Raw genomic sequence first — 13,470 nt, forward strand, 5'->3', positions numbered from 1 at the left:
CTTCCACTAGGACAGGCTGCTCAGAGCCCCATCCAGCCTGGTATTCAACACTTCCAAGAGATGGAACAATTAAGTCCTCACCTTGATGCTTAAAACTAGCAAATATTATAGTCCTTGCTCATGTCAACGTGGAAATCGCGTGACTGTAAATCACAAACCCCATCACTAGTTTTTAACGGGGCCAGTGTATCGCAGCCCCTCAGCCCTGCACCCTAAACCCTCAATCCCTCAGCCTTCAGCCCTGAGCCCTTCAACCCCTCAGCTCTCAGTCCCTCAACCCTGAGCCCCTCAGCCCAGAGCCCATTATCCTCCAGCATTTCATCCTTCCAACTCTCACCTCTTATCTTCCATCCCTCAATCCTGAGCCCTCAGCATCTCAGACCGGAGCACCTTAGCTCCCATCTCTTATCTTCCACCCCTCAACCCTCAACACCTCAGACCGGAGCACCTCAGCTCCCGGCCCTCCGCCCCCTCAGCGCCCTCCCCAAAGCCCCGCCCCCGCCCGGCCCACCACACGTTCCACCGTTCTGATTGGTCACAGCTCCTTAGAGTGACAGGAGAACAGCCAATCAACGTGCGCAGAGTAGCGACCGGCGGGGAGGGTTCCCGTGCGCGGAGCGGGCGCTCCGCCCCACCCCGCGGGGCGGGCACGGGCGGTGCTGAGGGCGGGAAGGCGCCGCTGTCCCGAGGGAAGGAGCCGCTGCCCGCAGGGAAGGAGCCGCCCTGTCCCGGCTGTGCCATGGAGGACGTGCTGCCCTCGGGCCTGCTGGAGATCTGTCTGCTGGTCGGGGCGCCCACAGAGCGGGTGCGGGCGCTGCTGCAGGTGAGCGGGGTTCGAGCGGGCTGTGCCGGTGCATGGGGCTGGGTTTGTCGGCGCATGGAGCTGAAATGTCCCCACAGAAAGTTGTTTTGACAGGCGAACGTCAGCAAAACAGGGGGAATTTGGTAACGGTGTGAGGTCGCTGCACTTTCCCCAAGGTCTGAGTTTAGGTGGAGAACTCACTGTGGGTTTGTATAAGCAGGGGCAGATAAACTTTTAACGCTGCGTTCTTTACTGGGAGTTAATGCACGACCTGTCTCCGCTGCAGAGAAAAGCAAAAGAATAAAGGCTGGTAACTCTTGTCCTCAGGAAACACCAGATCTAAATCCCCGTGAGCTCAAGTGCTCTGAGTTTGTTGTAACGTGAACCACTTGGATACTGGTGGGTCGGTTACTGCTTTGAATATGTGGTTTATAATTTGTTGATAATTTTTGCATTTGGCCTCACAATGACAGCCCTCTCCTCCTGGTTCTGCTCGGTTCGAGTGTGCTGCTGGGTTTGTTCTGTACCTACGAGCTGCCCTGCAGTGGGAAGAGCAGTGGTGCCAGCACGTGGAAAAAAAAGGCCAGACAGCTCCCAGGGATCTCAGTTGCTCTGCTTGAACTTGAATTTGATTGTGCTCTAATAGCATTAGATAAAGAAGTCTTTGTTGGGCTTGTTGCTTGTTCGCTCGCTCAGGAGACGGCTTTTGCTGATGTCAGCTTCTTAAGTGATAACAGCCAAGCAGAGGTTCACATGCCAGGATCTCATTCATGTGTACTTGAGAATGGGAAAATAGTTCCTAAATGTCAGCACCAGACTTTTGAAATATGTGTGTACATGGTGTTTTATCAGAAGCATGAGAAGTGAACCCAAAGGAAAGAGAATTTCTTATTCATTCCAGTTTGCTTAGTTCTCACTGCTTTCTGAAAAAAAACCAACCTTTGGAACAACAAATAAGAAATTTGCTACAGAAGCCATTCTGATATTCTGATCATACTGCAGGTTCTGAATTGTTTCTTTGCTCAGGATACAAAAAGGTATCAGAAAACAAAGTAGTCCTTTCTTTTGTCAATATGAACTTCAGTAAGGTCCCTGCACACTGTTGCATCACGGGGTTTTCAGTCACTGTCTTAGGGAAAGCTTACAGATTTACTCCACTTCCTTTTCCTTCTGCAGCATGAGACTGTCTACATGAGGAGAGTGGAATATATTTTTTATTACTAATTTTAGTGATTGTAGAAAGAAAAGGCTTTACTGAGAGAAGATAACATTCCAAATGAAAGTAGTGGATCTCTGATGATATTTACAGATTTACAGGGGGTAAAAATCCTGATTGTTGTTCAAATCATGGTCTTCACAATGTGTTGGTGCATTCTTAGCTGTACTTAAACGTGGAGTGATAAAGCAAATGAAATCAGTGGGACAATCATATAACCCACCCCCAAAGGAAGAAAAATTTTGTATGACTGACCTGTTGTCAATGGGGGGTCCAGGAAAAAAAGAAATAGTTTTCCACTGAAGCTTCTGAAACAGAAATTTCTGGGCTGTCATCCATTGCTTATCCTTATTGCCAAGAAAATTGTCACTCTGAGATTTCAGTTTGAAAAGATCAAAGGCTGCTATTTTCAGCTAGAGGTTTCTTTCTTAGCACTGGAAGTTGTTATTTAGTAAAAATGAAATGAACAGAAGTGATGCTTCTTTTCCCTGTGTTATCTACAGCTACAAAGCTGGGTTTTGGCAAGTGTGTGCAAGCTGTCTGTGACATGTCTCAGATCTTTGACAGGTTCCATCAGTGAGTTCTGTATCTGCCCACCACAGTCAGTGGTACAGAGCTGGTCCTGTTGATGCAGACAATTTTTCACCAAAACAGTTTTTTCTGCTTCTGTAATGCCTCCCTGGCTGTCAAGATGCCTGAAAGAAATGAGGTGTGATCAGATTGAGCCTCAGTCAGCAGTGTGTGCTTGTTGCAGTGAAAAGCACCTGGAAAAGCCCTAGAAGTGAATCCATGAGAGCCCTGGGAATCACCAAAGCCAAGTTCAAGGTGCTGCCCCTAAGTCAAGGCAGTCCCAGCTATTGGTACAGACTGGGTGATGCAGGGAGCCCTGCCAGGGAGCACTTGGAGTGCTGGTGGATGCTGGACATGCCCTGGCCATGGGCACTTGCAGCCCAGAAAGCCAAACAGGTCCTGGGCTGCATCCGAAGCAATGTGGGCAGCAGGTGAGGGAGGAGATTCAACCCCTCTGCTGTACCTGGAGTGCTAATCCAGCTCTGGGGTCCTTAGCACAGGAAAGACATGGAGCTCTTGGGGTGGGTCCAGAGGGCCACAAGGATTGTTAGAGGAGCACTTGTCATATGAGGAAAGGCTGAGAGAGTTGAGGCTGTTTGGCCTGGAGGAGAAAAGGCTCTGGGGTCACCTTTTATTGAGGATTTTCAGTACCTGAAGGGTCTCCAAGAGAGCTGGAGAGGGACTTCTGACAAGGACATGGAGTGGTAGAATGTCACTTCTTCTGACAAGGACATGGAGTGATAGAATGGGAGGAACAGCTTCAACTCACAGAGGGCAGGGTTAGATAAGATATTAAAGAGAATTTTACTGTGAGGGTGATGAGGCCCTGGCACAGGTTGCTCAGGGAAGCTGTGGATGCACCATCCCTGGAAGTGTTCAAGGTCAAATTGGGTGGGGCTTTGGGTGGCTCAGTCTAGTGGAAGATGCCCCTGCCCATGGCAGGAGGATTCAAATGAGATGATAATTTATGGTTCCTCCCAACCCAAGCTGTTGTGTGATTGTCTGATAAGTAACTGTGTAGTGGCCTGCATCATCAGGGCTGTGGCTCACAGGCAAGGGGAAGGGATTATTGCTATTATTGTTATTATTCAAAACCCTTGAATATTGTCCCACATTTGGGTACCTTCATACTGGAGAGCTGCTGGCAAACAGGAGTGAGACCAGAAGAAGTTGTGCTGAGGGCTGGGGCATAAGGGAGGAAGAATCTCCTTCTCAAGGGACTTCTGAAACTTGGCTGGATGAAACCCAATGCAACCAGACCTAATGTCACCCTTATCACTAGTTTGAGCAAAATGTTGCACAAGAATGTGCAGAGATCATCCTGCAATTGTTTGGGTTGGAAGGGACCTTAAAGATCTCCCAGTTCTGAATCCCCTGCCAAGGGGCAGGAACACCTTACACTGAACCACCTTGGTTCAGAGCTCCATCCAGCCTGATGTTGGACACTTCCAGAGATGGAGCATCCACAGCTTCTCTGGGCAACCTGTTCCAGTGCCTCACCAGCCTCACAATAAAGAATTTCTTCCTAATATCTAATCTAAACCTGCCCTCTGTTGGTTTAAAGCCATTCCCTTTTGTCCTATTACTACAACCTAATTGTCCTGCCCGATCTAATTTTTCTGAGGCTTCATACTTTCCCTGCCTAATTATTTGTTAAAGAAACCAGTTCTTTCATGACATTCAAAGTGAAACTAACTTCTTCAGTGATGGAAAGAGAATGAGGTCAAGGAAACACCAGATAGCTGAAGTCATGCTCTGATTTGTGGTTTCAACACATTGCTGTTAGTGTCTAAATAGTGCAGTCATTGTAAAAGTCTGTCTTGTATCAGAGTCCTTTCCAGCAGTGCTGTTACAGGAACACCCTCAAATGGGGATGGTGTAAAATCCCCCACTGCTGTTGGTAAAATCTATGTGTGATGCAAGGAGATTTGGTAGCAAGAAGCTGCAAAAGGGAAGTGTTTCAAAGTGAAAAAGTAACACTAGCAGCAGAAAAGATAAAATGTTCAAAGAACAGCAGAAACAAGTGAATGTTGTTCTGTTGCTGCTTATACACTATCCCTGAACTCAAGGAGTAAAAATGTGACTTTGGCCAAGACATTAATGTGAGCTGACTCAAATGCTGGAGACTGAGTCAGTGGGTCAGTGACAGTGCTGACAGAGCTGTTCTGTGGGGGAAAATGGTCTTTAATGTCTCTGGAGTAGCTCAAGACATCAAGGATCTGCCATTTCAGGAGCTGTTGGGCTGTGAGGCCATTGAACTGCTGGCTGCCATCCAGCACTTTGGAGCACAGAGATGCCTCAGTGTAAGTCAGGGATTGCCCTGTCAAAGCAGCTCTGTGTAAAAACCTCAGCAGGGCAAATCTGCCAAGTTGAAAATGCTGCTGCTGGAGTACTGTCTGTGTTTTTCTTGCATAACAGCCTCCGGCTGAGCCTTAATTCTTCATTTCCTCCTGAAATGTTTAGTTGCACATTAATTTGAGGGTGATCATGGTGAATTTATCTGTGTTTCCAGTTTCTTCATTGCCTTTGTCAGCTGCCCACTAAGGAAATGACACTTGAAGTTCTTAGCATGTGAGGATGTGGCACTCAGTATCTCAATTCATGATGTGCTTTTTAAAGTCACTGCTATCTTTTGAATGTTCTACTGGACACTTACCTGAACTTTTCTTTTCCACACCAGTTTAATTTTAGTTCTGGCTCTTTGTTCATTAAAAGTGTGTTTTTTCACTTCTTACTTTTAGTGAAGTAATTTCTTTAGAATATCCTATTAGAATATCCTATTATAATTACGGTTTTAGTTTATGGAATTTAAGATACCATAACTAACATGTCATGAAACATTGCTTCACATTTTTCCTATGATGCTCAAATGTGGAAAAAAAAACTATTAGGGGACATATCTGCTGGGATGTAAGAGCTGAGACTTCTGTCTCAAAACCTGGAGCGTGGAACATTGGCAACAGAGCTTTCTATGTTGTAGCTGTTTTTTTTAAAAAATAGGGAAATAATGGGTGAGGCCAGCACTGGTTCTCAAGGAGCATCTTGCATCATATCTGGTGATAAAAACACCATGTAAGCTTCACCTCCTCTGACTTTGAAGATGTTTACAAAAAGTTAAAAACAAAACAACATTTTACCACAGTGGGGCTCGCCTTTCCTGTTTCCAAATATCCGTTGGTTAAACAAAGCTTTTACTTGTTTTTTTTAACCTTGCAGGAAGAATTAAAATGACAATGAAGTAATTGGAAATGCAGCTACTTGGCTCAGCTGTGTGGTGAAGAATACAAAAAGTGCTCCCCAGTATGAGGAAATCTCTCTGATCACTTCCTGCACAGCATTTCATTGCAGGGCAGTCAGGGCTTTCAGGCCAGTCACATTTTGCAAAGCTGCCTGTGCAAAATGTTGTAATTTCATACATGCTCTTGGGGTGCCTGTTCCACTGAGCCATCAGTACATGGAGGGATTCTCATGGCTTCAGTGTCTTCAAGTTGTATTTATTGTAACAATGATTGTAGTTTTTAATTGTGCTTTGTTAATTGCCTTATAAAATTAAGCCTTGTCTTGTGAAAGTCTGTGTTTGTGTTGTTTAGGGTTTGTTTTTGGTTTTTTTCTTGGTGCATGTTATTTGTTCTGAGTTGAAAGGAAGCTTTTCCTGAAGTCAAACAAAGACTTATCTAAGAGGCTCAGCTGCTTCTGTTTCTTTTCATGTATTTATTGCCTGTTGTTTTGGGTTTTTTTTGTTGTTGCCAGTGTTTATTTTAAATATAGTTTAAGTATATCTTAACACTGAAAAGGAGGAAATATGGTATTTGATATCTGTTAGTTTCTTTTGCCAAAGGCATAATACTGATATGGAACACTTTGAATGATGAAGAATTCCTTGCATTAACAAGCATAAAACAAAAACTTAAAAGTAAAAATCAATTCTTTAGGAAGCAGAAAAATACATTTGAAACTCACAATTTTAGGGGTAGAAGAAAACCAAGATTAAAAATAATGAAAAAACCCCCACATATCAGGATGAGTGTAATCTCAGAGTTTGTTTGTTTTTTTTTTTTTCTATAGGGCACTCAAAGAAGACTCAGAAATCCTCCTCCCCTTGATCCAGAAGTGCTGTCAGTATTTGTGCCTCCCTTTATCAGCAGAGATGATGTTCAGATGATTCATGCTGGCAATAACTTGAATAAAAGCAAACGCCGCTCCTTCCGAAAGAAAAAAGAGAGACCCAAGGTTGAAAATGTCAAGAGCCTCAATGGGGAGCAGAAAGCACCTGACACAGAGGATGTGACAGTTCCAAAGGACATTGATCTCATTGCTCTGCCACAGCTCTGCTTCCCAGGTACGTGAGGGTTCACACTTCTTGTTGAGGATTGTTTTAATGTAAATCATACTTGACCCATAGTTCAGCCCTTATTTTTTAGCCTTTGTTGGTAAATCTTGGTTTGAGCAAAGTGCAAACATGCACACACTTGAAAAATATTTTTCACCCCAAAATGGCTGAGTGCTCTCTCACTTTTCATTTTGATAAGCCTGAAGTAGTGAATGTTTCCTCCAGGTTTAATTGGAGAAATTTTAGTATGTGTGTCATTAGTGCAGGCCTTTTTGATATCTTGGGGGAAAAAGTGATTTATACCCATTTCTTATATTTTGCCTCTGAAAATGAAGAATAATTTCATCTTTGCTTCTTCAGTAATGTGCAGCTTACAACCTCTGTAACAGCCCTTAGTTCAAATTGACTGTATATTACATTTTAATCCCTTGAAATGAAACATTTCTCTTGAAATGAAGTGGCAATGTGCAGTATTTGTCATGAATTGTCTTTCACACAACTGTAGTTCAATATATAATTAAAAATATGGTTGCTGCCTTCATTTCAGGAGGACTTTATGTAACTTCTGAGTTAAAAGAGGACCACATCCATTTCCTGGTCTTCACTGATGTCTGTGGTAACAGAACATATGGAGTTGTTGCACAGTACTACCAGTCAATGCAAGTATGTGATTTAACTCATTCTTCTATTAAAACTTATTAAAAGATATAAAAGCAAAACACTTTGAATATAATGTGAGATTTGATTTATCAAATTAGTTATCAGGTGTGTTGTTATGTTTGGAGGAGCACAGGACAAATCACACTTTTATGGTGCCATTTTAAATGAAGTACTTTGGAACAAATTTCATTAGGAAAAATGGCTACAGATATCATTTAGGAGATTTGGATATTGAGGAGCAGACTTTATCCCCTGGATGATTTTTTTTGGTAAAGATTGTTCTTTCCAAACAATGAAAGATGTTCTTCCTAAATACATTTTGTGCTGAAATTCTTTTTAATACATTTGTTTAAGTCTCATAGACTGACATTTTTCTGAAGACCTAAAGGGAGATAGACATCAAAATCCCTTTGAAATATAGAGGGAATAGCATATCACATCTCTAAGGTTCTCAAGAAAATATCAGCCATAATTTGATAATTAACACAAAGTCATTAATGTGCAGTTTTCTTGCAGGATGGCTCCTCCTCCTCCAATGGCCAGGGCCCTTGGGAATCTGCACAGACTGGGAAGGTGCCTGCCTGCTTTGTACCCTGTGCTGTTTGTGTTATATCCAGATACCCATATTTTAGTGCCCTCAAGGATTGTCTCTCTTGGTAAGATTTGCTCCCCTGTGTGTTTCTGCTGGAAATGGCTGCAGGTTTTTAATACCTGAATTTGCTTGATGTAGCCGGGAGAGCTGTGTGATGCTAAAGCAGTGGTTGGTTTTATGTTAAGGTTTTGTGGGAGAGGAAAAGAAGAAATGCTATGTCAATGTAGCCCAGACAGTAAGTTCAAATTCTGAATACCAAGGGTATTAGTTATGATGTTGTCTTCATTTTCTTTGGGGATTTTTGCTAATGTGTAGGGAATGGATATTTTACAGATATTGCTGGCTTTTTTTTGGAGTGGTTTTTTCCACTCTTATGAAAATTGCTTTCAAAGCACAAAAAGCTTTTTCTAATTCACCAAATAAATGTCATAAGAACATGAATATATGTATTAATAAGCAGTTAATGACACATTAGGGAAATAATCCAAGTCACTTGAGGAAGTGGAGTGGTTACTTGGATGTTGTAGAGCTAGGAGAGAAATTCTTAGGATACACTAGTTAGAAACAGTCAAATACTCTGCAGTGTAGATGATGTAAAAGGTAAGTGAACATGGATTTATCATGTTATAAAGTGATTTCTCTTATTTTGAGGTTACTTTATTGTTAAATTGTTAAGATCTATTTGCATCTATTTTGGATTAAAACCTTCTCACATCAGGGGACCTGCCTGGGTACTTTGGCCATTACTGTGTGTCTTCACTTGCAGACCTGTTGTCCAAAGATAGAAGAGTTTTCTTCACTAAATTTCAGTCAAGCTTTCTAAAGTCAAATCTGAACCCAGCTGCAGGTGTTTGCTTCTTGTACATAAGCTGAAAGATGTTGGGGTTCTAGGCTGGAGCTTGGGCCTTCCCCTGTGCTCTGCTGGTGCTCATATCCTGAGCAGGTGAGCAGGGGACACTCCCTGGGTGCCACCTCAGGTGCATCCCCAGCCCTGACCTGGCTCCAGCCCAAATGAGAGCTGAGCACTCCTTTCCCAGCCATGCACCTCCTCTTCCCTGTGCTGTGGATTTGGATCTTGGAGCACTGACTCCTTCTCCTGGGCTGCATGAGGAGAGCCCTGGAGGGGCAGGGCAGTGCCCTCCTCCTGGGCATTTTAGACATTGGCTCAAAACGGCTGTGAGATCAGAAATGAGCCACTCTGGCAGCCCTTTTATGGACATGTACCTCTGCTCTGTCATTTTTAAAGCATTAGTGAAGGACTTTAATGTGGACAAGGCACTTCAGCATAATGGAAACAGGGTGTGCACAGGTCAGTGTGAAATCAAAATAAATGTTCAGTGAAATAAAAAGGAAATGTTTGTTTTCCTTTCTCCTTTCCTGCTCAGATCACTCCCCCCTCCTTTTATATTTAAGTGGATTACATCAGCCCTTGGTAGTGCAGGAACTGATTCACTGCTGCCTTTTACAAGTCTCAAATCTCAAGTTGCTGCTAATCTGCACATGGAACCCTTCCAGCTCTGACTACAGCTGTGCCTACTGTTTCCATCCAGCTTTTATAGTAGATTCCTGCTGCTTTTCTACTGCCAGCTCAGCCTGTGAGAGGGCTCAGCTCATACCAGCTTTGCACTGGGTGGGAGATGGATTCAGTTTGACAGTGCTCATCAGTGGTTTATGTAGAGTATTCATAAAGAGTCATTTCTTCTATGAAGTGAGACATCTCTGAGCTGGGAGAAGCAGTCAATTAGCAAATGGATTTTAGAAGAGCCCACTGAGGGAGAAGTGGGAAAATCTTCAGGACAGCCATGGAAAATTCCAGATGTTGTAAAAGTGTTTCTAGTTCTTGTATCTGTTTAGAGGAGACAGTAACCAGATAGAATTAACCCCTAGATCTGCTTCTGCCTCTGGGTGGGTATTTTAAACTTGAAAACTATTTAAACATTATAATGAAACACCTCTGCCTTGATTTTATCTAGTAGGATTTGGCACCTATTTAAAGCATTAATGTCCATAGATTTGTCTTTTGAGTCTGTACTGGTTTCTGAGAGGAGTTCAGTTGATCAGTGCTGTACAATCTGAGCTTTGAGTGATTTGTAAATATGTTAATAATTATAGGGAAGTTCAACAGGACAGTAACCTTCTACATTAGTCTTGTGTGTTGTCTTGGTTTTTTAACTGGGGAATTTTTCACACAGCTGCACAGCTCTTCCCCTTTTTGCTGTTGCATCTGTGAGATGGGAGTGTGTGTAACTGGAGGGGGAGTGAGTGCCAGTGACAGAGCTGAATTTGGAGCTGGCATTTCCCATGGTGCTGGAAACTCCACTGATTAGGTTTCCATTAAAATTTATTCTGTTGTTTGTTTTTTTTTTTTTTTTTTAATTTCCTTTTCCTTTATGGTATTTAATGGCTCATTTCAGAATGTCTGCCCTTCTGATTTTGGTGTATTGGGTTTTTTTTTTTTAGAAAAAGTGTTTCACTATGCCCGAGTACACTAGGGTGGAGGGGAGGGAAGGGGTGGAGAGGTGCAGGTTTTCCTTATTTTGGTTGTTCTACTGAAATGTTTCCATGTGGTATGAAACAGCTGCTGGGGTGTGTGGCTGCAACATAAACAATTGCAGCCAAGACCTCTGTGAGATATTTGAGTGTAGTGCCCTGTACAGATGCAGATGTTCTGACTTTTTGGGACATTACAAAGCACTGACATTGTGATTCTGTAAACCAGAAAGGGACTTACTGTGTGTCATCAGGTGACCAATGGGTTAATAATCTAATTAAGTGTTTTTGTTGCTTGAATGTACTCAGGTAGCAGTGCCTCTTATACTTAACAAATAATAACACCTTCAACAGCACACTTGTATCCTTGGTAGGCTGCAGAGCTGTTCTGCAGGATGCTTCAACTGATTCATCATTCTCCAGGCAGGAGTTCTGAAAGCACTTGCTGGTGGACCTCAAACCACCTATTTCCAGTGTGTAGCCCTTTCATTGTGATACCTAGTGCAAGAATGCTGTTGTTCCTGAAGATCTGATGTTCAAGTAACATCTAAAGGGGTTCTCCTTCCATCCAGGATGATTTTTTGCAGCAAAAGGTTTCTTTTTCCTCCAGAAATCTGTGCATAGATTATTTTCTTCAGTACCTAAGTGCACAGAATTACTTAGAGGTGAGATGGTACTTGTTTTCAGTCAGAACAATCATCAAAAGTATTTTTTTACATAAGTATTCCTAGATAAAATCCAGGTTCCTAAACTTTTTCAAGTGGCAGAGTAGAAATCACAACTGAAAACTGAACCAAGCTGAGATGCACAGGCAACATCAAGTTATAAATTCAGGTAGGTGCTTTGAACTGCAAGGGAATCTGCAAGCTGTCATCATAGTAATGAAGGTCTTGGTATTCTGTGCTATTAATTTTATAACTAATTTCCATATTGCTAGCACTCAATGCTTTCAAATCCAGAACATTTTGTGTGGGGTGTGTCTGCCTTTCTCCAGAGCAAGCAGATGTGAACCTAAATGTTTTCACAGCACAGTGACTGTTGGATTATTCTACATTTTTTTTGAAAAGGTTCAGTTAAACTTCAGAGGTTTTGCCACGTTGCACATGTGATATTACCTTAATCTGTTATACTGCATGAAAAGTGAAATATTCCTGGCAGTAATCTCCTGGATGAACTCCTGTCTTGGATGGATGAATAGGCTGCATTCAAACAGTAAATCTTCCAACCTGTGTGTTCGTCCTTTCAGCTGCCTTGAGAAAAGGTGGAGTGTGCAAATAGCTGCCAGCACCGAGGCACTACAAAGGGCCCATTCTGAGCTGCTCTTGCTTTCTGAAACCCCTGTCTGTGGGCAGTTAATAGCAGTAATGAAAGGTTCATAAACTCCTGAGCTCTCCACTTGAGTGTTTCAGAGATTACTTCATTTATTTCTGCAGACGTTTGCAGTGCAGAGCTGTCAGCTGCTGTTAGGCTGCATTGATGGGGCTCCATGTCCTGAGCAGGGAGCTCTGACTGTCCTCTCTGCACATCTGCTGCTTTCTCTGTCATGTTGTGTCTGCTGTGACATTTACTGTCTTGATAAGAGTTTTTTGTCTCCAAGGAAAAAAAAAAAAGGCAGGTCTGCTTACTCTGTGTGGCCAAATCTGAGGCATCACTAATTGTGACACAGTATTTGTTTAAATTATTGGTTCAACTGTCTGGTTTTCTTTGATAATTCTTCTTTTCTCTGACCCCCTGAAGAGCTAATAGACTTTTAGGGAATATTTATATAACAGCCCAGGACTGTCTTCAAGTAGGAAAATTTGTGAATTTAAATATTTCATTTGAAAGGGCTGTACTATATGACAGAATATATTTTGATTTTTTTTTCTGGAATCTAAATGCTGTACACAAATAAGGTTTCCTGGATCCTTATTTATCTCTTAACCTATTCAGTTGCTTCCTTCCTGAAGAGCAAGTGTTCTTCTGCAGGAAACCAGTAAAGCTGCAAACTGAAGTAAAACCTCCAGGGAGAAGATAACCATATTCAGTTCCTGGTTTCTCTATATATAGATTTGCAGGCCTAGATTTCTGATTTTGTAAATATTTGGGTTTTTTTCCTATAAACATGCAAGTGAATCTTATATTGAACAAAACACCCTTTGTGACCACAAATACCTAACTTGGTAATTGTTACATTTCAGAAATGCTGTGGGAGTTAGTAGTTTTCAGTCTTGATTGTGTGTATGTTTAAATGTAACAGAATTTATTTGGGGTAATATGTGAACCATGTGATCTTTGTTAGGATAATGCAATTTAAAACCAGAAATATTTAGCAGGTTTACACAAATGTTCTTATTCTTTGTGTGGGCAGGAATGACAGCAAAGAGCAGTGTCCATACAGGCCTAAGCCTTGTGCTAAATATGGCTCTTGCTTCACAGTCCTCTGCAGTCAAACTTGGTTCTACAACCTCTCTTTTCCTCTGGTGCTGTTTTCCATCTCTGAGCTGGTGTCTGATGCAGGGGATGGAGGAGCACCAGGTGTTGCAGCTGTGGCTGTTGGTTCCTCAAGCAGTCTCTAGAAGATGCTGTAGCTATACCTCACACATGGTTTCCTTTGGCCACCAAACCTCTGTGCTGTGTCCCCTGATGGATATAATGCAGCAGTATTTTATGCATGGGAGTACAAAAAAACTCTGCTTCTGACACAGAAGCATCATTAAAATTTAATGAAGCTGCTGAAGTATCTAATAAATTAGAAATTAATTAGCAGAAATAATAGCTTCATTACTCCTAATATTTTTTTTTCTAGATTATCAGCAGAAAGAGTTTTT

General features: G+C 42.2%; 1 protein-coding gene across 2 annotated transcripts in view; it reads left to right on the forward strand.

The window, feature by feature from the left end:
* Nucleotides 1–702: 702 nt before the first annotated feature.
* The window catches only part of DENND3 (DENN domain containing 3), a 32,115-nt gene continuing 19,347 nt past the window's right edge, over nt 703–13,470 (forward strand). For both annotated transcript variants that reach the window (XM_058803974.1, XM_058803983.1), the window contains exons 1-4: nt 703–823; nt 6,654–6,927; nt 7,466–7,581; nt 8,095–8,234. In XM_058803974.1, coding sequence (XP_058659957.1) covers nt 740–823; nt 6,654–6,927; nt 7,466–7,581; nt 8,095–8,234 — 614 coding nt within the window. In that variant the 5' untranslated portion in view covers nt 703–739. The remainder of the gene's footprint in view (nt 824–6,653; nt 6,928–7,465; nt 7,582–8,094; nt 8,235–13,470) is intronic.

Source organism: Ammospiza caudacuta, chromosome 1 (assembly GCF_027887145.1).
Source record: "Ammospiza caudacuta isolate bAmmCau1 chromosome 1, bAmmCau1.pri, whole genome shotgun sequence".
NCBI classification, from domain to species: Eukaryota; Metazoa; Chordata; class Aves; order Passeriformes; family Passerellidae; genus Ammospiza; species Ammospiza caudacuta.